General features: G+C 39.1%; 1 protein-coding gene across 1 annotated transcript in view; it reads left to right on the top strand.

The window, feature by feature from the left end:
- The first annotated feature begins 6,385 nt into the window (after positions 1 to 6,385).
- The window catches only part of STK32A (serine/threonine kinase 32A), a 93,139-nt gene continuing 74,007 nt past the window's right edge, over positions 6,386 to 25,517 (top strand). Inside the window, exons 1-2 of the mRNA XM_070735874.1 lie at positions 6,386 to 6,772; positions 17,342 to 17,507. Coding sequence (XP_070591975.1) covers positions 17,456 to 17,507 — 52 coding nt within the window. The 5' untranslated portion in view covers positions 6,386 to 6,772; positions 17,342 to 17,455. The remainder of the gene's footprint in view (positions 6,773 to 17,341; positions 17,508 to 25,517) is intronic.

Genomic DNA, 25,517 nt, shown 5'->3' on the forward strand with positions numbered 1-25,517 from the left:
GCCCAGGCTTACCAACAGTTAACCGTCGATGAACAAACAGCAAAAGCGCAAACGATTGTAACCCACAGGGGTGCCTTTAAATGTACCAGACTACAGTTTGGAGTGAGCATAGCCCCAGGGATATTTCAAAGTATAATGGAACGCCTATTAGCAGGGATAAAAGGGGCCATTTCCTATTTTGATGACATTTTAATTGCAGGAGAAAACCAAGAACAGCTAAACAAAAGGATAAGGGAAGTACTTAAGAGACTGCAGGACAAAGGGCTAAGAATTAAACCAGACAAATGTGTGTGGGGGACAAACAGTGTAGAATTCCTAGGATATAAAATTGATGGAGAAGGTATCCACCCCACAACTGAGAAACTGAGAGCCATCAGAGAAGCCCCAGAGCCACAAAATAAGACAGAATTGCAAGCTTTCCTAGGCCTTCTTAACTTCTATTCCGTTTTCTTAAAACAGAAGGCAACAGTAGCAGAGCCTCTACACCGTTTGCTCCAGAAAGAAGCCCTTTGGACATGGGGGAAAACTGAACACGAAGCCTTTATTCAAATAAAACAGCTGTTGACTTCTAAGAGTGTGGTAGTCCAGTATAGCACCTCACTACCCATCAGGCTTACGTGCGACGCCTCCCCGTACGGCGTGGGAGGGGTGTTGGCTCACATCTTGCCAAATAATACAGAGGCTCCAATTGCTTTCTTCTCCAAAACAATGACGGATACCGAAAGGAACTATAGCCAGCTAGATAAGGAGGCTCTAGCTTTAGTGGCAGGGGTGAAGAAATTTCATAACTACCTTTTTGGGAGGAGTTTTGAACTGGTTACAGATCACAAGCCCTTACTGGGACTTTTAGCCCCCGACAAGCCTACCCCCCCATCTTTGTCCCCAAGACTAATAAGGTGGGCCCTTTTCCTCTCAGGATACCAATACGAGCTCATCCATAAAGGGGGTAAAACCATCAACCACGCAGATGGTCTCAGTAGGTGCCCTATGGCAGAGTTAGTAGTAGACCCTGCCCCATCTGCGGATGTCTTAATGATAGAACTCGATGACAAACCGCTAGTCACTGCAAAGGAGGTGGCTACACACTCACAGCAAGACCCCCTCCTAAAACAAGTGGTAAATTGTGTACTTAAAGGTTGGCAAAATGACTCGGTGAAACCTGAATTGTGTGACTTCAAGACTAAACGTTTAGAATTGTCATATGTAAAAGGGTGTCTGTTGTGGGGGGATAGAGTGATCATCCCTAAAACCCTAAGGGTAAAGGTACTCAAAATGTTACATGTGGGCCATCCTGGGATTGTCAGGATGAAAGGCCTAGCCAGAGGACATTTATGGTGGCCAGGGTTAGATGCAGATATTGAGAACTGGGTGGCCAAATGTGACCCATGCCAAGAGTCACGGCCAAACCCCCCCAAGACAACCCCAGCAGAGTGGGAGCAACCTGCAGGGCCATGGTCCAGGATCCATATCGACTTTGCAGGGCCAGTGGGGTCACAATACTTCTTAATAGTAGTCGATGCATTTTCAAAATGGGTAGAAATCATTGCAATGAACAACATAACCACGTGTGCCACCATCAAGGTATTGAGCAGACTGTTTGCTACCCATGGTTGCCCAGATATCCTAGTGTCTGACAATGGGCCACAACTAATGGCCAGACAGTTTGAATTGTTCTTAGACAACCTAGGAGTCAGACATGCACTCATCTCAGTTTACTCACCCTGGGCTAATGGATTGGCAGAACGCTACGTTCGAGTGGCTAAGGAAGCCTTACGCAGGTCAGGCCCTGGAGATGTACAACAAAATCTGGACCAATTTCTGCTAACCCAACACATCACCCCAAACTCTCACGCGCACATAAGCCCTGCTGAGTTGCTAATGGGGAGGAAACTAAGGTCACCACTAGATAGGTTTTGTGAAAATAACCAAATGTATGTAAACCCTGAAAGAGAAATGTATTTGGGACAAAATGTATTTGTTAAAAATTTTGATGGGGGTGTAAACTGGAAAAAGGGAATTATTGTTAAACAAACTGCTCCAAAGACATATTTTGTAAAAATGGAGGATGGTCGAATGTGGAAGCGGCACATTGACCACATACGTAAGCGCGCAGAGAATTCTCTACAACAAACCGCTAACACGGCCTCTCCCAACTCAACAGACTGTAACACGCTACCCGAATTAAATAACACGCAATTGGACTTATCGGGACGAGGGGAGTCCTCCAGCGACGCCGAGCCATCGTCCTCCTCCGAAATCAGCAGTCAGCAGGCCGGAGCACAAGCGAGGCCCCAGCCGCGCCGGGAGAGCAACAGCGAGCCAACATCCACCGTCGAGAGTGAGGACATAACTGAACTGCGCAGGTCCGAGCGATCCTCGCGAAGACCAAGCAGATTGGACGATTTTGTCACATGGCTTTCCTAATGGATGTATCCAAACTAAGGAGGGAGGGGTGTTGTGTCCGTAATGGCTACCTTGTTTCAATTGTAAATAGTTTCTTCCTGTTTAAAGCGCTGTCTGAGCCTGATTCAGGAAGTCGCTCCTGATTGGCTCAGACGCGGCTGCTCCTTGCTTTGGCGGGAACCGCAAAAGTATAAAAGAAGCGGTTTCTCCCAGGCAAAGCAGATCGGTACTCGCTAAAGTCACTTGCCTTGCTGAGCTGTCACTTCTCTCTCTCTGAGCTGAATAAAAGTACCGTTCTGAGTTACCTGTGTCTGGATTCACTTCACTTATCTTGCTTTCCTTGCTGCTAGCCTAAGAAAAGTGCAACATTATATATCATGAGGTGGGCTGATGGGGCACTTCTATCGCTCTTGCTTTCTTTTTCTCATGAATCAGCACTTTGAAATGTAGCACAAGTTGTGTCATTTTTATTGGCTATATTTTGTACGCTTAATACGTTATAAGTTTGAATTGATGTAACAGACCCATGTGAAATGTAGCATCATAGAAGCCTGCCTTTCTTTGTTTGCTTTCAATAAAAGGGTCATCCTGGATTTAATCTAGGTTGCCTCACCAAAGAGAAAATCCAGGTTGCCTCACCAAAGAGAAAAAAGTTGTTTTCAAGTTTCTTGTCTGAGGTTTTTTCTCTCAATTGGATTTGTGAGTAACCCGCAGTCAGTTGCCAGCTGCGAGCTTCCATAACATGTAATCTATCAATGAGGACAGAGAGCTATCCATCTCTGAAAGTTTACAAGTGGCTGGGCAGCCACTTCTTCTAGGTCTTAGGATAGGGTACTTGCGGAGTCCTGTAGGTGATGCTTTTGTTACAAGAGGTTGATTTGTCCAAACACACAGGATTTTCTTTGTATTTTCCACTGTTTTTAAAAAAAATCTTATTTATTTAACAATATTGAGTCCCTCAAGATTGGGCAGCATAGCAGTTGAATAAATAAATAAATAAATATATTTATGACTGCCTGGCCCATGTGACTTTCTTATTAAAGAGATGAGGAATGACAGCTTTTCAGAATATGTAAGATTATACACATACATAGAAATAGACAGTCTTTCCTTAGAAGTTTTTTTTTCACTCAAATCTTAAGAGTTGTCAAGGATTACATGGTTTTCTCTACTTCGATCAATATAGAGCTCAGAAGGGTTATGAGCATCTTGACAGCTCAGCCTTTCAGCTATAAGAACTGGATGTGCTGAAGAGAAGAATGAAATGCCCAAAATCTGTCATTTCAGCAGGTCAAGCATGGATGCCTAAACACAATCAATCCTGGTTCATAATTATATAGTAAAACTTTTTTGCAATGAACTACAGTGACAAAAATCATAGCCCAAAGAATGACTAGAATTTGATAACGTATCGTTTTAAATTCTTGGATTTCTTTCTTTCTTGGCAGCCATTCCCTCATGGTCGGAGAGGTTGGTGATATCAATTACTGAATAAAAATGAATCCAAATACAGTGGTACCTCGGTTCTCGAACGCTTTGGTTTTCGTACATTTCGGATACCGTATCCGAACAAAAATTCGGATACTGAACAGAAAATGTTGTTTACTGTCCGAAATGTAAGATCTGAGAGGACAGGATGAGCGACAATGGGAGTCGGAATCTCGACACGCCCCTCTTGGCCACCCTCTTAACAGTCTCTACCTTGTAACTGCTCCAAGCTGCAGGAAGGGTAGGGCTGGCTGCAATACCGGCAGCTTCGGGGGGCTCCTTTCCACAGCGGTTCAGTTCGTTACCTCCAGGCAGCTGCACCAACTTTTTCTTTCCCGGCTCCGGCGGCTCCGGCGGCTTCCCTTCATTGCGTGACGTTCCTGACGCTGCTGCTGCTCCTCAAAGGGAAGCCGCCAGAACCACCGATTCTGTGGGCATGGCTTGGTGGGCGTGGTGTGGCTTGATGGGCGTGGTATGGCTTGGTGGGCATGGCTTGGTGGGTGTGGCAAGGGAAGGATATTACAAAATCTCCATTCCCACTCCACCCTGGGGCCAGCCAGAGGTGGTATTTGCTGGTTCTCTGAACTACTCAAAATTTCCACTATTGGTTCTCCAGAACCTGTTGGAACCTCCTGGATTTCACCTCTGATTGAAATCTTAATTCCAGTTCTTTTTTGGAGTTCATGAAGAAGAAAAAAAGTGAGCTAACCAAACCACATGCTGGGCTTATAACTGAGTGGCACACATATAGTACAAGACATATTGACATTGTATTTCTGTGATTAAGAACTATCAATTTTTCTGACAAGTAGTTCTTAACATCAGAGGTTATTGGAACATTCTGAACTGCAGTTCTAGTCCACTCACTAATACTTAGTCCACAATTCTTCCCTTCCAACTTTTAAAATATCAGGACTGGACTGATTGCCAAGACTGGAATGAGCCAAAATGCATCTGGTTCAAGTGGGTGGTTTTTGTCTTGCATCTCAGAAAAAATAGGAAGGGTAAATAGCATACAAAGTTCTCACATAGTAATCCCCACTTCTCACAGTGTCTATGTTACTATGAGGGTCGCCCAGAAAACAATGCAGCACTTTTTTTTTTCTTAGCCTACAGTAATGGTACAAATGCAAAACTTTAGATATACATTATTTGAATTGTCAGGAGTGCATGTGTAAATTTTGCATTTCTTCAGATAGCGTAGCTGCAGCAGAATTCAGAGTCCTCGGAGAGGGGCGGCATACAAATCTAATTTATTATTATTATTATTATTATTATTATTATTATTATTATTTATTGTTATTTCGAAATGGCATCTGTAAATGATGTACAAGTAACATTTCATCATTGAATTTCTCACTTTGGAGAAAGAAACTGGGAACATTCACAAACATTCGCTTGTGAACAGTTTATGGAGAATCTGCAGTTGACAGAAGTACGGTTAGTCGCTGGGCAGAGGGTGAGGCCATTAGAAGACAGTTCAGTGCAGAAAGGGCTTCTTGACTAGAACAAGGAGTGGCACTGACAAGGCATACACGCCCTTGTGTCTCGTTGGGGGAAGGCCATAGAATGGGATGGAAATGGAAAAATAGGGAATGTAGAAGAAACAGCATGCTTTCTTGTGTGTAAGTTTCATTGTGTTCAATAAACAATTGTTGAAAAAAAAATGTGGTGCATTACTTTCTGGGCGACCTTCGTAGATTAACCTTCCCCATCTTTTATGTCCTTCAAATGTGCAGGATATTGTCATACTACTCAGACAGGATAACCTTTGCTCATGCTAGCTGGGAATTTGGGGGAAGGATACCCGGGTAAGAAAGGCTTTTCCAGACACACTTATTTAAATCGGTATTTCTGAGCAGTGGCATCTTTAAGATGTGGGGACTTCAACTCCCAGAATTCCCCATAAAGAATTCTGAAAGTTGAAGTTCGCACCTCTTGAAAAAGTTGCCAAGGTTGAAAAAAACACTGATTTGAAAACATGGGAGAGCGTTTCCTGAAACAGCTGAAATCCCACCAGAAGGTTGAAATGCCTTTTGCTGGATTCGGGCCAAAGAATTGAGCGGAACTCCTTCCCCGGATCAGAGTCACCGAAGAGGGGAACAAATCAGCGCTGCACGGTACCGTCCACCCACATCGTTTTAATGCAGATAATCTGGGCATGGAGGACGGAGGATCCTCGTTCCAATCTCTGGACTCTATGCAGCATCATTTGCATTTGTTTCAGACTATTACAATGTGGGAAGGAGGGGGACACCCGGTCCAGTGTATAAATAATAATAATAATAATTTTAAAAAAAAAACCGGACTGAAGGCGCCAGTCCTGGTTCAGGGCGCGAGAAGCAACTTCTGAGGGGATTTCTGAAAAGTGCTGATCTGCATAAAGCGCTGAGGCGACGCGACGTTTAAGTGGCAGCCAGCGCGCTTCTGATTCGTCCGCAGAAAAGTTGCCGCTCCGACCGGCGTTAATCCCAATTGCGGGGGGCTCCTCGCTGCTTTTCGCTCGTCTTCTTCTCTTCTTCCCTCTTCTTTACGACTTGCCCGTCTTGTCCTCTGCGCGCGGGGCCCCTACGCCTTCTCGCTGCCGTTTTCTGTTTGGCGTCTTTCACCCCCTAGTGACTGCTGCAAGGCTCCTCCTGCGCTCTGCAAAAGGAAAAAAAAAAGGGAGACCTTCCCTGCAATCGAGGCTCTGCTCCCCAGCGTCCTTGCCGGCAACCGGGAATTCAGCAAAAAGGGAAACCTTGGCCGAGAGTCAAACCACACGAGGTGAGCGACGTCTCTCTTTCTCCTCCGCCTCTCCTGCCAGTACCTGCAGCTTCGGGTTATCGAGGTTGATGCGGGTCCGTGGCTCCGTCCAGCGCTGGGGCTGATTTCAAATAAGGTAAGAAAAGGCGCTTCTCTCTCTTTCCTTCTCCCTCCCTTTCTCTCTCTCTCTCTCCCTCTCCCCCTCCCTCCATCTCTCTCTCTCTCTCTCTTTTTCTCTCCCTTTCACCCTGAAAGAGGTTTTCCACCACTTAAGCAAGCGCCTTCTGTCTCAGGACGATCCGCTGGTGACTTTAGAAAAACTCTCTTGGAGCTTCACTTAAAAAAAACAACAAACGAACAAACACACACACACCTCCCGGTTTGCAACTTTGCAGGCTATCTCTGGTGGCAGCAGAATGGATCGAACCAAGAGGATAGTTACAAAATGCTTTTGCAGGCTCTTAGAAGCACTGGTTCCGGCTCCAGTTGGGGTCAGATCCAAGAGATTAGGCTGCCCTGAGCAGTGTTTTTAGAAGAGCGAAAGCCTTAACCTTTAAAATTGTGTTTTTGCAACTTTTTAATAGTTGTGCTTCCCGAGCTAAATGACTTCGGTATAACTTATAAAACAAAACCACATTTTTTGCACCAATCTGTTTATAGATTCTATTCAAGATTCTTGACTTTTCTCTTTATTAAGACAATAAATGGCTTAATTTTTTAAAACAACAACAAGTCTACGGAGAGGGGCGGCATACAAATCTAATAAATAATAATAATAATAATAATAATAATAACAACAACAACAACAACAATCACCCCGCCTTGAGTTCTGTTGGATCTTTTGACATGCCTGTGGCCTGAAACTGGCACTTTCTTTAAAATATATGATCTTGAAATCAACTACTTTTTATGTACTGTATTCCCTTTTCTTCATTCCAGCTTTTTCCTCCAATTATTAATCCATTCACAGCTTTGTTATTGGTTATTGCAATCAATAAAAGATTACATCACATCATTCATAAAGAAAGGACTATTGAATGAGTAATACAGATCAACAATGTATAAAATGTAATAAAGACCTTCATAATAAAGCTTCAAGGTTTGGTGCTTCCTGCTTTTCATTTATCTAAACCATCTAGAGATATATTTTTATATACATATGAAATAATATGTTGTTTAAAGTTATTTGTCACATTTATCTATTTTGAGGTTAAATAATGAATGATTTCTTGTCAAGTTAGGACTGGATAGAACTTTACATTAAGGAACAAACTAATGTTGTAAGAGATGTGCCAATTATTTAAGGTACTTTCTATTTTCCTGGGAGCAACTCATATTGTGTAAACATATTGAGAATGAACCTTTAAATAACTATGAATAGGAAGAAGGTGAGTAAACATACCTAAAAGTAGGATAATTCAGGTTTTAACTACAGATTTGTAATAGGTTGAACAGTATTCTTGAAATTCACTAAACCTGGCAACACCAAACTTCATATGCAATTGTAAAATATAAAAAATTTAAAACATAACAAGACAATGATTTGCATCCCATTCAGTGATCTTTCCGTTCCAATTCTTAGATATCCTTATGTAACAAGTTCATATAAAAAGAAATAGGAACTAACTTCACATGTTCCCACTTGTGGTGGGATAAAGATTTGGCATCTTAAATGTCATCACTATATCAGGTTATGGTCTTTCGATTTTCACTACAAGTCAACTGAACAAAAGAAATAAGAAGGCTTTTGTATTTCCTACTGTCTACATTTTTTTGTTCTTAGAAAGTGTTTTTCTCTCCAGATTTTCTTTTCCAGTGAACTTTTTAACAAATGTAAAAGTGTGTGCTTTCAGTTAGACTTAAAAATTAAACAGTGGTTTCTATTTACTGACTCTGGTGAAACCAGTTTTCTATTAATCACCCCAGAGATGTATTCACATAAAAAGTTATATTATGCTATTCCAACATATTCAGATAGGTGTTTGTTTTTTTTTAAAAAAACCCTTGTAACTTTCTATTGAAAGAAAAAAAAATGTACTGAAATTTTCCAACAAGAACTGAGCAGGAGAAGTTGCTTGATTTGAGTTTTGCTATTCAGAGCAAACATGGGAGGAAATATTACTCTTTACTTTTTAACTCATCCTTTGACTTGAAGATAATTCAGAGCTGAATCTGAGTCCATTGATACTATATGTACCATTAGAGTTGTTGGGGATTCTTCATTTTTTGATACCTTTAGTGAAAACCCAAGCCTTACACTTTCCAGTACAAATAATTTTAAATTGTGATTGTGGAATCATTTTATTATTAGATAAATAGAGAGCAAAATCTCCAATAGTCTCTATTCCAACAAAGTTATATTTATAAATATGGTTTAATGCAATATTTTCACAGCCTGTTTCATTCCCAGTACATATGTTTATCGACACATGAGTAGTTCCAGTTTTCTTAATTTATATGTGCAAACTTGGGAATATATAATTTACTAGAACTAACTAATAGGAATAAGACAGGTGGGATAAAAGAAATATAATTGAAGGTTAATAACTTTGAGTCTGATAACTGTGATTGTTCAGTGAATTATGGCAAAGCTTACAATGGGGAAAAGTTTAATTCTAATTTCACCAAGAACACACACACACACACACACGTGTGTGTATTTGTGAATAGAATATTTTCTTCTGTGAACTCTACCAAGATTTTGACTTAGATGTATTTCTGCCTAACTTCCTTCTACTAGAGAGAATACATTGTAAAAAGCTTTGCACTGAATCAAACTTTTATTAGTTCATCAGATTTACTTTTATCTACTTAAACTGGAAATTGCACTCCGAAATTTCAACCCAAGATTTTCCCCAACCCTCCTCCAGGATGCCATTTCAGAGTGCAGAGAGATGCTATGTCTGTTATTTCCTTTCTCATTATGTCCCAGCTTTTTACTAGATACCCAGTCTCCATCTATCCTTCTTCTAGCTTTCATTTATCTATCTATCTATCTATCTATCTATCTATCTATCTATCTATCTATCTATCTATCTATCTATCTATTTGATTTTTATTCCGCCCTTCTCCTTAGACTCAGGGCGGCTTACAACATGTTAGCAATAGCACTTTTTAACAGAGCTAGGCTATTGCCCCCACAATCTGGGTCCTCATTTTACCCACCTCGGAAGGATGGAAGCCTGAGTCATTGCTATGCCTTGTGAAGACAAGTCTGTTGGAAGGCATCTCCTATTAGGAAAAGCACGCTAGACAGATTGTTATCCTTTCCAGCCTTTACAAAATATCAACTTATTCTACAGTGATTCATATAGAGCGTTTCCCCCCAAATAAGACCCTGTCTTATATTTTTTTTGAACCCTGAAATAAGCGCTTGGCCTTACTGTCATGCACTCAAAAGCCTGATTGGGCTTATTTTCAGGGGATATCTTAGTTTGGGTGAAAACAGGGTGCTTATTGCTGAAGTATAACTGTGCACTTGTGATTTATTGAGCCAAGTAGAATTACATATTTAAGAATATATTCTTGAACTTGGTTCAGAGCTCAAGATACTCTGCAGCTGAAGATGAGATTGTGTCTGTACAGAATGGGACTGAACCTGTAGATGAATTTCGCTTCAGTGCTGGAGATCTGTCAGTATCTTCCATTGTGTAGCCCAGGGCAGTATTCTAGTTTAGAGTGTGTATGATGACAGAGTTCCCACTTTGAACTTTGAACAAAAGGAGAAAGGCTCAGCATGTACAGAGTAAGACTATTGTCTGAGGAACTTGCCTCCTTCTGTGGATAGGTAGTCCTTAACCTAGGACTATAATTGAGCCCCAGATATATGTTGTTAAGTGAAAAATGTATTGAAATGAATTTGTACACATTTTACAAACTTTTCTTTTTTGGGGTGGTGGTGGTGGTGGTAAATTTTTTTATTTTTCTCCATACAAACTTCTTCAATACATTTTAAAATATTTTCATGTTATAATAAAAACTGTATCAAGTTAGTACATTATTTATAATTAATCTTCCAAAAATTATTAGTTCCAAATTAATTACTTCCGGTGTCTCCTCTAAAAAAATATGAGTTTTTTTAGATGAGAAAACTAAAAGAAAGAAGAGTTTTGCCTCATTTTACAACTTTGCTTGCCACCTTTGTTAAGTGAATCGTTGCAGTTGTTAAATTAGTAACATGGTTAAGTGAATCTGGGTTCTCAATTGACTTTGCTTGTCAGAATGACTCCTGAACATCAAAACCATCATAAATATGAGTCAGTTGTCAAGCATCCGGCCATGTACATCACGTGACCATTGGGATGCTGCAGTGATCATAAGTGTGAAAAATGGTCATAAGTTACCATTTTCAGTGCTGCTGTATTTTCGAACTGTCAGTAAATGAACTGTTGTAAGTCAAGGATTCCCTGTACTTGTTGGAAGGCCAGCTTTGTATGGTTTGATATAGCAGCGCTTTTCAATGCATAATGCAACTTTGATGAATTAAAGTTGAAAGAGTTTGGAAAAGGAAAATGAATTAAAGCATACTGAGAATAAGTGGAATATGGTGACTATAGATGGACGAGAAAAGAATAAACTCTTTTTGGCAGAATTTATTACTTATCAGTTTATACTTCAGTTAAAAATAGTTTAACTAAGTTGATCAGATAATTAAATCATATAAAATAAAGCACTATGTAAGATCAAGACAGAAGCTACAACTCAAAAAGATCCCGAAAACCCCAAATTTTTAAAATGTTTAAAAAGCCAACTGAACAGCTGTCCATTTGCTTTCATTAAATGAGAAAATAAATCTGAAAATTTGATCAAAAATAAAAACCACTTTTGATACAGCTGGATGGCTAGGAACCTTCATCAATGTTTAAATCTGAGAACAGTAAATAAAGAATTGGGTATCTTTTGACATTTCTATTATTCAAACATACTTTGTTTGTTTGTAAATACATAACTTATATAGTTTTGTAAGTACTTTATCCAGATATGCAATTCAACATGATTTCTTCAGGCTGGCATATAAATTGTGTATATTTTAAATGACTTAGCTGAAGCAGATCCATGTTTAAGTTGAAGGCTGCCATGGAATATCTTCATTTTTTGCCCACCAAAATATGTTTGCTTACCAGTGAGTTCTGTAATCACAACAAGGATGTATTGTAATTCATGTTATATGAAATATATGTGTAAAGTTCATGCACAGAAATGGTCATGGAGTTGCGTGATTGATTAATAAAAGTTTGTACCACTTGCTGGTGGATTTATCTGTCGTTGGACAAATATATATATATATATATGTATATATATGTGTGTGTGTGTATATATATATATAGATCTATCCTGGTCTCCCTTAATTTTAAAATTCCAGCTATAAACATTTAACACATATATATATATATATATATATATATATATATATATATGAGAGATTTTTTATCGCTGGTGACAGCCAAAAAAAGAACAAGAGCTGCTACTATCATTTCTATATCATTTATTATTTATTAAATACATTTCTACCACACCACAATCAAAATGACTGTTGGCAGTATACACAGAATATAAATAGGACAATTTAAAACATTGATGGTCAATTTAAAACTATTCAGGAACTTTCCCTCTGGCACACAGGAGGTAGATTATATACCGTATATATATGAATATGCATATACACATACATATACTTGTGTGTGTTTGTGTGTGTAGGTATACACACACATACACACATTTTCAGGTTTTCTACAATATTAAACAACTTAGGTTTCCCTTTTAGCAACAATTGGTGGATATACACATTCTGCATTGGTTTTCTGATCACTGATAAGATAATTTTTATACAATTTACAGTACTGTATTTGCAAAGTTTTATTACTTAAAGTAGCATCAAGGCTTTGGAGGGGAGCCTGTCAAAAGGATTTCAGAGGGATTGCATGTGGATACTTATTTTTGTTCCTTTTTTTGCTTATCACCAGTGATAACATCTTTTGTCCCAAAAATGTATACCCAAAAGCAGAAAAACTCAAATAAGCAGATTGTGCAAATGTTGACTCTTTGTCTCCTCTCCCTTCTTTTTATCTCTTTCATTTGCTGGCTAAAGGCCATAAAATTGATCTAAATTGGAAACTGAACAAATTACAGCTATAATAAGAGCAATCAGCCCAAGGGAACACTAAAAAGTGATATAAATTAAAGATGGCATCATAATATATAAGCCAGGGGAAAGACCCCTGAAACATTTTCTATTAGCGCCAATTTCCAGTAGTAGAAGCAATTTCCGAAATATGGATTATTAGTAGAAGACAATTCAAGTTCTACCTGACTTATCACATCGCAGTCCATGACTGTGTCTTCATACATCACTAAACTATGATGTTCTTAATGAAGATATACTGGAAAAGTCACAGTTATGTACGTTCAACTAAGATATTTAGTCAGAAATCATGATTTTCACAATTAATCACAGTACATGTTAATATGATGCATGAAATAGCGATTTGTAAATACAATTTGTGGTTTAGCAGATTGTCTGAAGCAAGTGCATGCTTCTTGCATCACCACAGTAATTCTCCTTTCTATGAGAGAAGGTCATGTCTGGCAACAGAATAACAAAACTGCCAATTGCCAAATGAGGCTCGAAGTTTATATAATCTAAGTTTTTCATTTGAAGATAGCACTACATACCGGTATATAATTCAGGTTACAACATACTATAGAAGCCAAGAGCCAATATAAAAATATTAGGAGTGCAGAAGGTAGTTTTACACCTGACTAGTCATCCATCTTGTTTTTTGCAATGTGTCTGGCAATATCTTCCCAGAACTTGGGACAGAAGGTTGGTTTTATTTATTTTTGTTTTTACATTTACTACCTAAACTTTTTGAATAAAACCTTGTACTGTAGTATAGAGCAGTGTTTCCCAACCTTGGCAACTTGAAGATATTTGGACTTCAACTCCCAGAATTCCCCAGCCAGCGAATGCTGGCTGGGGAATTCTGGGAGTTGAAGTCCAAATATCTTCAAGTTGCCAAGGTTGGGAAACACTGGTATAGAGTGTATAAAGTCACTCTGCTTCACGGCTCAATTATTAAAAGAAGATTCAAATAATCGAGTTTCAGGCATCTAACTTTCTTCCAAGTTCCATTTCTAAGATCACATTTAAGTCTTTAATGCCTTTTCTTCATACTATGAATAATAAAATTTTCATGTTTATGTGTAGGTGTTACCTTTAATTCTTTAACGTAGGTGTCATTCAAAGTCACAGGGCTCCACATTACAATACTAGTAGAATAAGGCAATCTTTGTCTCCATCAGTAAATAAAAGCTCCTTTTTATTTAAGTAAATGTATGGATAGAAGGAACTTTTCCCCTCTTGAGCAAACAATTTATCATCTGCCATCATGTGCAAAGCTGAGACCATATTAAATTATATTTATACATAAAGTGCCCTAAAGTTCCAGTATTGCTTCCAAGTGCTGCAATAGACATTTCCACAGCCAAGATACTGTAGAAAGGACAATGAATCAAAACGTCATAGTGAAAAGCGTTTAGCTTGATTATGAAAAGATACCTCATGAAATAGGTACTGGCTTTTGAATAAGAAAAACAGGAGGCAAATATGAAATCTCTTTCCATTGTACCTTCTTATATCTGAGTTTTGTATTCTAACTTCATGTATTCCAGGAAGGTATCTATTTAGTGTACTTTCTTTTGAAAGTACAAATACATAATAAATAGGAAAGTTATTTATTTATTCATTCATTTATTCATTTATTTAGTCAAGTACGTATTTGTAATATTCATAGATATAACCTTGTTTATATACATAAGATAGGTACTGATAAGAGGGAACAATTGGACAGAGATGGCAGGCACGCTGGTGCACTTATGCACGCCCCTTACTGACCTCTTAGGAATCAGGTGAGGTCAACAGTGGACACTCTAAGGGTAAGGTTTTGAGGGTTTGATGCTGAAATCACAGTACCAGGTAGTGAGTTCCAGGCATTAACCACTCTGTTGCTAAAGTCGTATTTTCTACAGTCAAGTTTAGGCTGGTTCACTTTGAGTTTGTATCTGTTCTGTGCTCATGTATTGTTGTGGTTAAAGCTGACATAGTCATTGACAGGTAGGACGTTGTAGCAGATAATTTTATGGGCTATGCTTAGGTCACACCAAAGGTGACGTAGTTCTAAGCTCAGGATTTCAAATCTGGCTGCATAAGGTATTCTGTTGCAAGTAGAGGAGTGGAGGGATCTTCTAGTAAAGCATCTCTGGACACTTTCTAATGTATTATGTCCGATATGTGGTGTGGGTTCCAGACAGATCAACTGTATTCAGGGTTTGGTCTGGCAAATGTTTTGTATGTTCTGGTTAGTAGTGTGATAGAAGTAAGATTAGGTTAGCAATATTGAAGCCTTTTTGGCATTGCTTACATTGAAGCAATGCAGTTGCAGTGGGCTTTGGCACTTAGGTCATTTGATATGAGTATTCCAAGGTTTTTTACAGGGTGAGGGTCATCTTCAAGGTCTTGTTTACTCAGCTTGTATTGGGTGTTCTGATTCTTTTTGCCAATGTGCAGGACAGAGCATTTGTTGGTTGAGATTTGGTGTTGCCAGATGTTTGACCATTTTGACACAGAGTCAATATCTATTTGGAGGGTAGCTGTGTTATCTGTGGTGTCAAAGAGTTTTACAGCATTGGCAAAGAGAACACAGTTTCTTGTAATGTGATCATAAAGGTCATTTATATAGAGTATAAAGATGGTTGTTCCTAGTATGCTGACTTGGGGTACACCACTGTTAACAGGAATGGGATTAGATAGGGGACTCTCTATTTTGACCACTTGTTGTTTGTTTGACAGGAACGCAGTTATCCAATGTAGGAGGAGTCCAGAGATGCCGTAGAATTTCAGTTTTAGAAGTAGTTTCTCATGAACCACAGTCGAAGGCTTTATAGAAGTCTATATAAATTGCATCCATTGTTTTGCCCTGGTCATGTTTTGAAGTCCACATGTTTTTGCAGTGTAGTAGTTGTAGATTGCAAGTATAATTTTTTTCCTGAATTTTTTCCAGAGTAGTAGTTGTAGATTGCAAGTATAATTTTTTCTTGAAACCGAATTGTTTGTTTGAAAATAGATTGTTAGTTTCTAGGTGGAGGGTAATGGATTGGTTTATGATTGGTTATATGACTTTGCATGTGACGCAGCATAGAGAAATTGGTCTGTACTTTTCTACTTAGATTGGGATCTTCCTTTTTGAAGATGGGGATGATCATGACTAGTGACCATAGGATTGGTAGGGAACTGGTCCTGTAGGATTTTTCAAAGATTATGCTTAGTGGTTCAGGTATGGCTGTGGGAAGCTTTTGTTAGGAAGTATGCATATAGTCCATTAGGTCCAATTTACAGGGAAGGTTTTAGTCCATGTAATGCTTTTTCAACATTGTCTTAAGTGAAGTCTATTTCTATTAAATCATTGTGAGTATTGGTGGCATGATTAGGGAATTTGGGGTATGAGCCGTTGCTGTTTACAAAGACTGAGCCAAATAATGTGTTGAAGAGGTTAGCTTTGATTGTTTCATCATAGCATTTTTTGTTATTGGATCATTTTAGTGGTGGGAGGGGTCTCTAATCCTTGAGTTTGTTATTTATGAAGTTGTAGAAAACGTGGTCGGATTTTGTGCAAAAAAGGTTTTTCTCTTGTTTGCTGTGATAGTTGGAGCATTCCGTCTTTATTTGGTGGCATATATTCTTGTAGCGGTTTTTGAAATTAGCTACATAGCCTGCTTTGTTTTTTCATCAGAGGGATTTTTTTGGGGGGGGGTTTGTAGTTTCTTTATTGATATGGGTAGTTTTTTATTCAGTTCAGTTCTAGATAAAGCAGGTAATATTTATTTCAGTACTTATTTTTAGAATAGAATAGAAAAACAGAGTTGGAAGGTAACTTGGAGGTCTTCTAGTCCAACCCCTTGCTTAGACAGGAAACCCTACACCACTTCACACAAATGGTGTGAAAATCTTCTTTAAAACTTCCAGTGTTGGAGCATTCATAATTTCTGAAGGCAGGTTGTTCCATTGATTAATTGTTCTAACTGTCAGGAAATTTCTCCTTAGTTCTAAGTTGCTTCTCTCCTTGTTTAGGTTCCAACCATTGCTTCTTGTTCTACTCCCAGGTGCTTTGGAGAATAGTTTGACTCTCTCTTCTTTCTGGCAATCCCTGAGATATTGGAACACTGCTACCATGTCTCCCCTGGTCCTTCTTTCCATTAAACTAGACATACCCAGTTTCTGCAAACGTTCTTCATATGTTTTAGCCTCCAGTCTCATCATCTTTATTTATCTTCTCTGCACTCTTTCTAGAGTCTCAACATCTTTTGAAGTTGCACCTGCTAACTTTATCTCTAATGCTATAAAGCTATTCAAATGAAATAGAAAGGAATAATATTTAGTAGCTGAAATCCATTAGGATAGCTGTTTTGTCAATGGCAGAAGCATGTCAAGGGTTTCAGTCAAATGAATTCAGTTAAATAAATATGGTTAATATAAGAAAAAAAATGTTCATAGGAGTAAATCTGTGTTAGCTGTTCCCTTCTATCTTATTTAATAATGTCTCCTTCATTCATTTATATTATATTAATGATTATCAAGGTTAGTGTCAAATTTGTGATTTTCAAAAGCTAATTTCTGATAGCTATACTGTTATTCTTTTTTCTTTTCCAGGAACCACTGGACGCATGTTTACAGATCTGCCAAGTTTGAAGGAAGAAACAGCTGTGTTCTTACTCCATTCTTCTAAAGAATGATGTAAATGCAGAACTTGTAGCCAAGTACAAGATGGGCTCTAACATCTCTAGCAAGTCACCAATATATGATGAGAATGAAGATGGTAAGTTGAAGATTGCTGTGTCCACAGCCCATTGCCAACCTGTTATATAGGTTTATAGTAGGTGTCTGTGTCAGCCACTATAGCCTGTTGTAGGAGGTTAATGGAATCTATCCTCTAATATAAATGGCATCAGATTGAAAAAATATACATTTAGCTTTATGGAATTCTTTACTACAATTGCCATTGAGATAGTTATGGAGCAAAACCAGGTGTTTTGGTTTCATTGGGCTTACTCTTCTGTTTCTTTGTTGTTGCTAATTCCCTGTGTGTGGCAATCAGTTAAGGATTTGGGAAAGATCTCAAAGTGATAATTTGGTTTGCTATCTGATACATCACAACTACAGATTGGAATTGAATCTCTGGTGAACTGTTGTAGGGTCTTGGGATCAAAATTTTCTCACTTTATATATGAGAACTATTTTATTGTTAATGAATTGTGAATATAATCAATTATAAATTAATGCTATGTCTTCAATTTCTGCTTTTGAAATTTATGGACGTTCCTTTTTTTGCAAATGTTTTCAGAAACAGGGTAACAAAGTCATGGCTGACCATTTTTAAAATATTTCTTTCTTTCTTTCTTTCTTTCTTTCTTTCTTTCTTTCTTTCTTTCTTTCTTTCTTTCTTTCTTTCTTTATTTATTTATTTATTTATTTATTAAATATATAATATCACAGTTAAAAGATACAGTATATTGAGAAAGTTCTTGGAAGCAGTTTTGTCGGCCTCCCTCCCAACAATACTATTAGTTTATGACTGCTTCCTACAGAGCTTGATTACATTAGATAACATACTATAGGCATCTGACACAGGTAGCAGTTGTCATTATTATTCCTGCAATGAATGATCCAAAGACATCAAAGCTTTTGCCATTTTGGAATAATATTGGAAACACGCAACAGTGAACTGGAAATTTTAATTGCACATTTTATATAAAAACAGCATCCTAATATTTATTCATCATTCTGATTTATAGTGTACTGATATTCCTTATGGGTTACATCCAGATATCTCCTTATTTAGAGGAATTGCATGGAAATAAATTCAATTAAAGACCTCTGATTTCAGTGGACCTACTTGAGCTATGATTACATCTGGTTACATGTTAATATCTTCCTAGCCCATAGCCACTATGAAAAACAGCCAGACTTTATGAAATAATGCCAAGGATTTTCACATCACTCTGGGGCATTTCATAGGCACTGCTGTGCTGTGAAGTCCTTAGGGATATTAACAGGTGCCAATGTTAGTTTTTTCTAGTTACCAGCTGGTGACATTTTGTAACTGTAGTTTTTACATTTTTACATTTTACTTACCCTGGGCTTTTCTTTTAATCTTCTGCTTAATCAAAATGGTTTTTGATTAAGTTCTGTGAAATGTCATGTTTTGGGGTGTAGTGTAATGACATCAGTCATGGATGGAATAATTTGTTATTGTTATTGATTTGAGGATAAAAACTTTGATAGATTATTCACTTGGGAATAAACTAATGAGATATTAATTAGGGTGGGTGAGCAATAAAATTGGATTGAAGCAAAGGTAGGTAAGGCATCCAGTTCCTCTCTTTTGAAAAATCTTTTTTCTTTTAATAAAAGTATATTTTTCTTTGTTATCCATTCCCCTTTGGCTTGGCCCTCCTACCTATGCATATACAGTATATCCAGTGAAGGGCTACCAAAATTTTTACTACCACACTGTGGCCGTGGCCAGGGCCGCCATCAGGAATTTTGGGGCCCCATACAGCCTAAGTGTCCGGGGCCCACCCAGCCATTTTAAAACTACTGCCCCCCAAATCCCGTGCCATGCCACCATGGCCACACACCCTAGGCAAGCCCTCCCCCGGCCCTCTGAGGTCACACACAGCCCTGATGTGGCCCTCAATGAAATTGAGTTTGACACCCCTGGCCTAGAGGCTAAATCCTATGACCAAGAGCTAAGAGAATGAGTATGTTTAGCTCAATAAATAGAAAACTGAGGGGGAATATAATAGTAGTTTCCCAATCCTTAAAGGGCTGCCACAGAGTAGATGGCATCTATTTATTCTCCATGCCACCTGAAGGTAGTACAAGAAGCAATGGGCGGGACCTCACCAAGAAGAAATGCAATCTGGAAATAAGGAAAAACACGGGACTGGGCGGCATAGAAATAAATAAATAAATAAATAAAAATAAATACCTTCTTTTTTATTAAAAGAAATTAATAGAAACATAGAAGACTGATGGCAGAAAAAGACCTCATGGTCCATCTAGTCTGCCCTTATACTATTTCCTGTATTTTATCTTAGGATGGATATATGTTTATCCCAGGCATGTTTAAATTCAGTTACTGTGGATTTACCAACCACGTCTGCTGGAAGTTTGTTCCAAGGATCTACTACTCTTTCAGTGAAATAATGTTTTCCCAGGTTGCTTTTGATCTTTCCCCCAACTAACTTCAGATTGTGTCCCCTTGTTCTTGTGTTCACTTTCCTATTAAAAACACTTCCCTCCTGAACCCTATTTAACCCTTTAACATATTTAAATTTTTCGATCATGTCCCCCCTTTTCCTTCTGTCCTCCAGATTATACAGATTGAGTTCATGAAGTCTTTCCTGATACGTTTTATGCTTAAGACCTTCCACCATTCTTGTAGCCCGTCTTTGGACCCATTCAATTTTGTCAATAATAATTTAAAAAAACCAAAATCCATTACTATTAAAACTAAAACAACCAGCAAAACTATTAATAAAAACAGGTGAGGGCTGGGTTTTTTCTCTGTTATTATTTAAGTGCTTTTACCATATGCTTTGAATCAAGAATCACTTCTCTCTCTGTTTCTCTCTCTTTTCTGTCATTCTCTGCCTCAATCATTTTCTCATTTCTCTTTTTTTCTCCCCTTTTTTCTATCATTTCTCTCTCTCTTCCTTCCACTCTTCTCTCTCTCTCTTTCTTCCTCTCTTTCACTCTCTTCCTTCCTCTCTCATCTCTTTCTTTCTTTCTTTCTCTTTCTCTCTCTTGCTTTCTTTCTCTTTCTCTCACTCTCTTCCTTACTCTCTCATCTCTTTCTTTCTTTCTTTCTTTCTCTATCTTGCTTTCTTCCTCTCTCTTCCTCTCTTCCTCCCTCTCTCATCTCTTTCTTTCTTTCTCTTTCTCTCTCTTGCTTTCTTTCTCTTTCTCTCACTCTCTTCCTTCCACTCTCATCTCTTTCTTTCTCTTTCTCTCTCTTGCTTTCTTTCTCTTTCTCTCACTCTCTTCCTTCCTCTCTCATCTCTTTCTTTCCTTCTCTTTCTCTCTCTTGCTTTCTTTCTCTTTCTCTCACTCTTCCTTCCTCTCTCATCTCTTTCTTTCTTTCCTTCTCTCTCTCTCTCTTTCTCTATCTTGCTTTCTTCCTCTCTCTCACTCTTCCTTCCTCTCTCATCTCTCTGTTTTCTTTCTCTCTCTTTCTCTATCTCTCCCCCTCTTTCTCTCTTTTTCTCACTTTCCCTGTCTTGTTTTCTCTCTCTCTCTCTTGCTTTCTCTCTCACACTCTCTCTCTCTCGTTCTATTTCTCTTGCTATCTCTTTCTCTCCCCCTATTTCTCTCTCTCTCTCTCTCTCACTTTCTCTCTATCTTGTTCTGTCGTCGCTCTCACTCTCTCTCATTCTCCGGAGGCTGGCGAAAGTGAAAAAACTTCGCTCTTACTTTGAATGTTCGGGCGGGCTGGCAGGGAGATGGAGAGAGCGCGCGTCAGCCCGCACACCTGACATTCAAAATTGCCTTCGCCGGCCGGTGGCCCCCACTGTGAGAATGCCTGCCCCCTGCCCACCACCCCCAGCTACGTGCTCCTCGTTCTGCTCAGCGCCATCGAGCGCCCGAGAGAGTTCCCAAAGGGCGTCCGAGCCTGCCGGCCGGCCGACTTCTTCCTCCGCCTGCCAGGGGATTCAGGCACCACCCCCTAACCCGCGGGGGAACGCTGCCGGGAAGCGCCCGGTTTTCCGGCCTCCCCCGTCCAGCCCTCCCCCATCGAGCAGCTCCTTCGTGCCACCGGAGCCCCCCTGCACTGCCCCCCTTCCTCTCCTCCTCCTCCTCGGGGCTCCCCGCTCCGCCCTACCTGCGCCCCGAGCCCGCTCCGTCCCTCGCAGCTGGATCCGCCGAGTGCACCACCTAGGAGCGCCCGCCACGTGCGCGGGAGTGGAGAGCCGGGCAGGGGGGGGGGCGGCGGGTGAAACAAATCCGGGACTGAATTAGGCAGCCGCGGTGTGTGTGCAGGACTGCCGCCTCCCCCTCGCCCCAGGATCTTGCGCTTGCAGCTTCGGGCAGGGGGCTTGCGGGGGGGGGGGCGGCAAACGGTTGCTTGGAAGCGGAACCTCGGAGCAACTCAACCGCCTTGCTTCCGCCGGAGAAATACCAAAGTGAGAGCTGGCAAGCGGGGGGGGGAACGGGGGCTGCGGGCCCCGGGCCCCCCCAATTTTCCAATTTGCCCGGGCCCGGGACAGCAGTCCCAGTAATACCCGTCTATCGGCGGCCCTGGCTGTGGCTTATGCAGGACACCCTGCATTTTCTTTCAACATCTTTCAGTGCAAATTTGGTGCTCTGGGGTGGAGCTCCAGAGACTATACTAGATTGAGACTATACCAAATCAGGCTGAGAGTTGACAGACAATAATTTGCCTTGAGCAAGTTGAGTAGCTATTTGAAAAGGAGCTGGTTCTGTTTAACAATCCCCTCCTCGTTGGTTATAGGGGTTAAGTCAAATATGATAAATGGAAGTGTTTAAGATCTTCTCAGGGGAAAAAATGGCTGAACTAATATTTTTCTAAGATAGTCAAAGAATATAGGATGTATCTTTGCCATCCCCATGAAGTTCAGAAAAAAATATGCTGTAGGATTGAAATTGAGAAGTGGAACCAAAATCCTTGTAAGGATAATCTGCCTTTGACACACTCATCTCACCTTGTAAACTAGCTCTATAGGTTTTCTCTCCACTCCTAAGGTGGTTTAATTACATTTTGCTAATATTACAGTAGTTTTTTTAAAAAAAAATTAAAATTATTTTCAAAAGCAAGACAAAACATACATACATAGAAAAACGACAAAACATATAACAAAAAGGAGGAGCTCTACTCGCTCCGCTCTTGATGGAAGTTTCTGATGAGAACCTTTTGTTAATCAGATCATATCAAAGGAAAAAGAACATATCTCATATCTCTATTATATACAATTTTAAAATAATATACAGTATTATATAATCTTAAATTAATAACATGTAATAGTAGTTATGATGGTAGGTACTTTGATATTCATTTCTAAGCCCGTCTTCCAAATACTAGATATAAACAGATTAGAACATTGAAGCCCATAATGATGAACGTGCTTTTATACACCTGCAATAACCAAATCGACTCACAGACAAGTATATCTGATTAAAGATGGAGATAGGCACCAATTTTGTTAGATACAAACCAGGGCTATCACTAGACAAATCCCAGGATAAAATAGGGTTAGGATTAATACTTTATGCTCTTGGAATGTCTTCTGTTCACATAATTTTTCTACAGGGAATATTTTTCTATATAAATTATTGAGAATAGTTTATTTTACTTAGAAAAGTATTGATTTTGTATGAGATAGTTACAGAACTCCAACCTTTAACTAATGTTTAATCCTTTTGTTCATATTATGAACTCTCTGCTTATGGAACTTTTCCTCTCTTCCCTCTTTCTCAGGAGTTTTCCATATAACTTTCAAAAATAATCATTTAAAATTTTTCTGTTGAGCAGTTTTAATCTCAGTACAAGTTCTGGCTCAGCAGGATCCTCCTTTCTGCCAATAATGATGCAACCATAGACCTAACCAATCTTCACACCTGCACTGCAGCTTTGCCCTTTTTATCTTTTAAAAGGAATAATGCTTAGGGAAAGGCCACAAAGCTGTGTTTACTTGTGAGCTGGAACATAATTTTGTGGTAGCAGCACAGGGAGTCTGAGGGTTGACGTGTATGAATGTTATTGGAACAGTCTTTGTTACAACTCTCTTTTTCTAAACTTACTTGTTCTGTTCTTTCCAGCTTATACTCTGCTGTCATGTGTTTTAATTATTGCATGTCCTTCATGATACCCATATCAGAGGTTCTTTCTTGGTTCCTTAATATCCTCTTTTGCTGCATAATTAAGCTGTATTCTTATCAAAACATGGATCAAATTGAAGCACACAAGTATAAGATATCTCACAGCTTAGATTCTTTTCAAATGTCAGGATTTAATTTGCAATGCATCTATTCCAGTTTTCATAAAGATGTTTCAACCTTCTATGGTAATAATTGGATTGTTCCCAAAATATTATTAACTGAAACCTGGGACTTGGGGGAGGAAGTTGTTAGCGTGTTATTAGAAAATTAAAATGGTTTCAAGTTTTGAGTCAGGTTTACGTTTTAACCACTTCTATCAAATTAATTGTGGCATGGGAACACTTAATCTAAGTCAATGCATGCACTTTGCATTCTCAGTTCAAGAAAAAAGATAGATGATTTCATTTCATGCCATTACCAGTGCTGAGTTGGGTTTGACAATTAGCTATAATGGAATTTCTCTGTTGGCAAGGAGTTGATAAGATGACCTCTAAAATTCAATGATTCAAGCTGTGAGGGATTTGAGGAAAATTATTCTGCCAGAAATCTGAGGGTTATTACATGTATGATGAATATCCTTTCTTGATTTGATTCAAGTATAACATCAGCGATATACTTATACAAGCTAATGATCAAAACCCCTCACTGGTGATTAAATCTCACTAAATATCTGGAAGACCAAATATACATAGCCAAATGTGTAGAAGTATTTACTATTTTGAAAGTAATAGCTATGGATAAAACCTGCCACACAATCTAGGAATATTAATCCAAGAAAGTCTTACTCGTGGAGTTGCCTATGGGAATAGGATGAAGCTACTGAATTATCTCAATCTTCCAATTATGGACTATTTATTTATTTATGCAACTTCTATGCCGCCCAATCCCAAAGAACTCAGGACTATGGCCAGGGATGTGTTGCTACTGGTGCGGTAGATGACTACGCACCGGTAGCAGCAGCCAGATTGCACAATTTGCACGCGACCACTCCGGCGCCAATCCTTTGGGTGCTGCCATCTTTTTCTTTAACTTTTTGTATTTTTTGCTTCCTACACATGCGCAGAAGCAAAATCTCATGAGAGGACAATCATGCGCATGCAATTTTAGTGATTTTTTTGCTTCCGCACATGTGTGGAAGCAAAAAAATCACCAAAGTCTCATGCATGAACACACTGCAAAAACACACTGAAATTTCATGTGTTTTTACTTCCTGCACATGGGTGGAAGCAAAAAGGGACCGGGGACATGCGCGTGCATGCGAGATTCCTCATGCTGCGCGTGCAGTGCACCAGTAGCAGGAAGTAGGAACAATCCACCTTTGACTATGGCACATCAATTGTCATTTCTACATCACCTTTGAAATCAATCTTAGTTCATTGCAATAGTTCAACCTTCAGGTGATAAAACATACATTTTCATAATTAAGTCCTCCAAGTCCAACACGACCACAGCTGGCGAATGGACTATCTTAACCAAAATGGAGTGATAACTTGACTTCTACTTCTCATTGCCTCTACCTGCTAATCAAACAATAGTAATGAGTCCAGTTTGGACTGTCAAAAGAAGAGAAATAATTCATTCAACAGCTTCTCCCTAGCACAACTGGACATAAACTTTTAAAGGAAGGAAGAAACAGTAAAGCCTACCCCCAGCAGATATGAGTGATAGACAAATATCTTATGGATTGTCATGGTATTAAACGCTGCTAAAAGTTCCAGCAAAACCAGAAAGTCTGAATTCCTTGGATTCACAACCTGATGTAAGTAATCTGATACTGTGACCCATGTAATTTCCATCTCATGCCCAGGCCTAAATTTTAAATGAAAGGGATCCATAATATTTTGTTTGAATGTTCAATAATATGCACTACATTCTTTAATTTCATTCATAATCCAGTTTGAGACCTACCAATTGCCATCTCTTGAAT

This window comes from Erythrolamprus reginae, chromosome 2 (genome assembly GCF_031021105.1).
Source record: "Erythrolamprus reginae isolate rEryReg1 chromosome 2, rEryReg1.hap1, whole genome shotgun sequence".
NCBI classification, from domain to species: domain Eukaryota; kingdom Metazoa; phylum Chordata; class Lepidosauria; order Squamata; family Dipsadidae; genus Erythrolamprus; species Erythrolamprus reginae.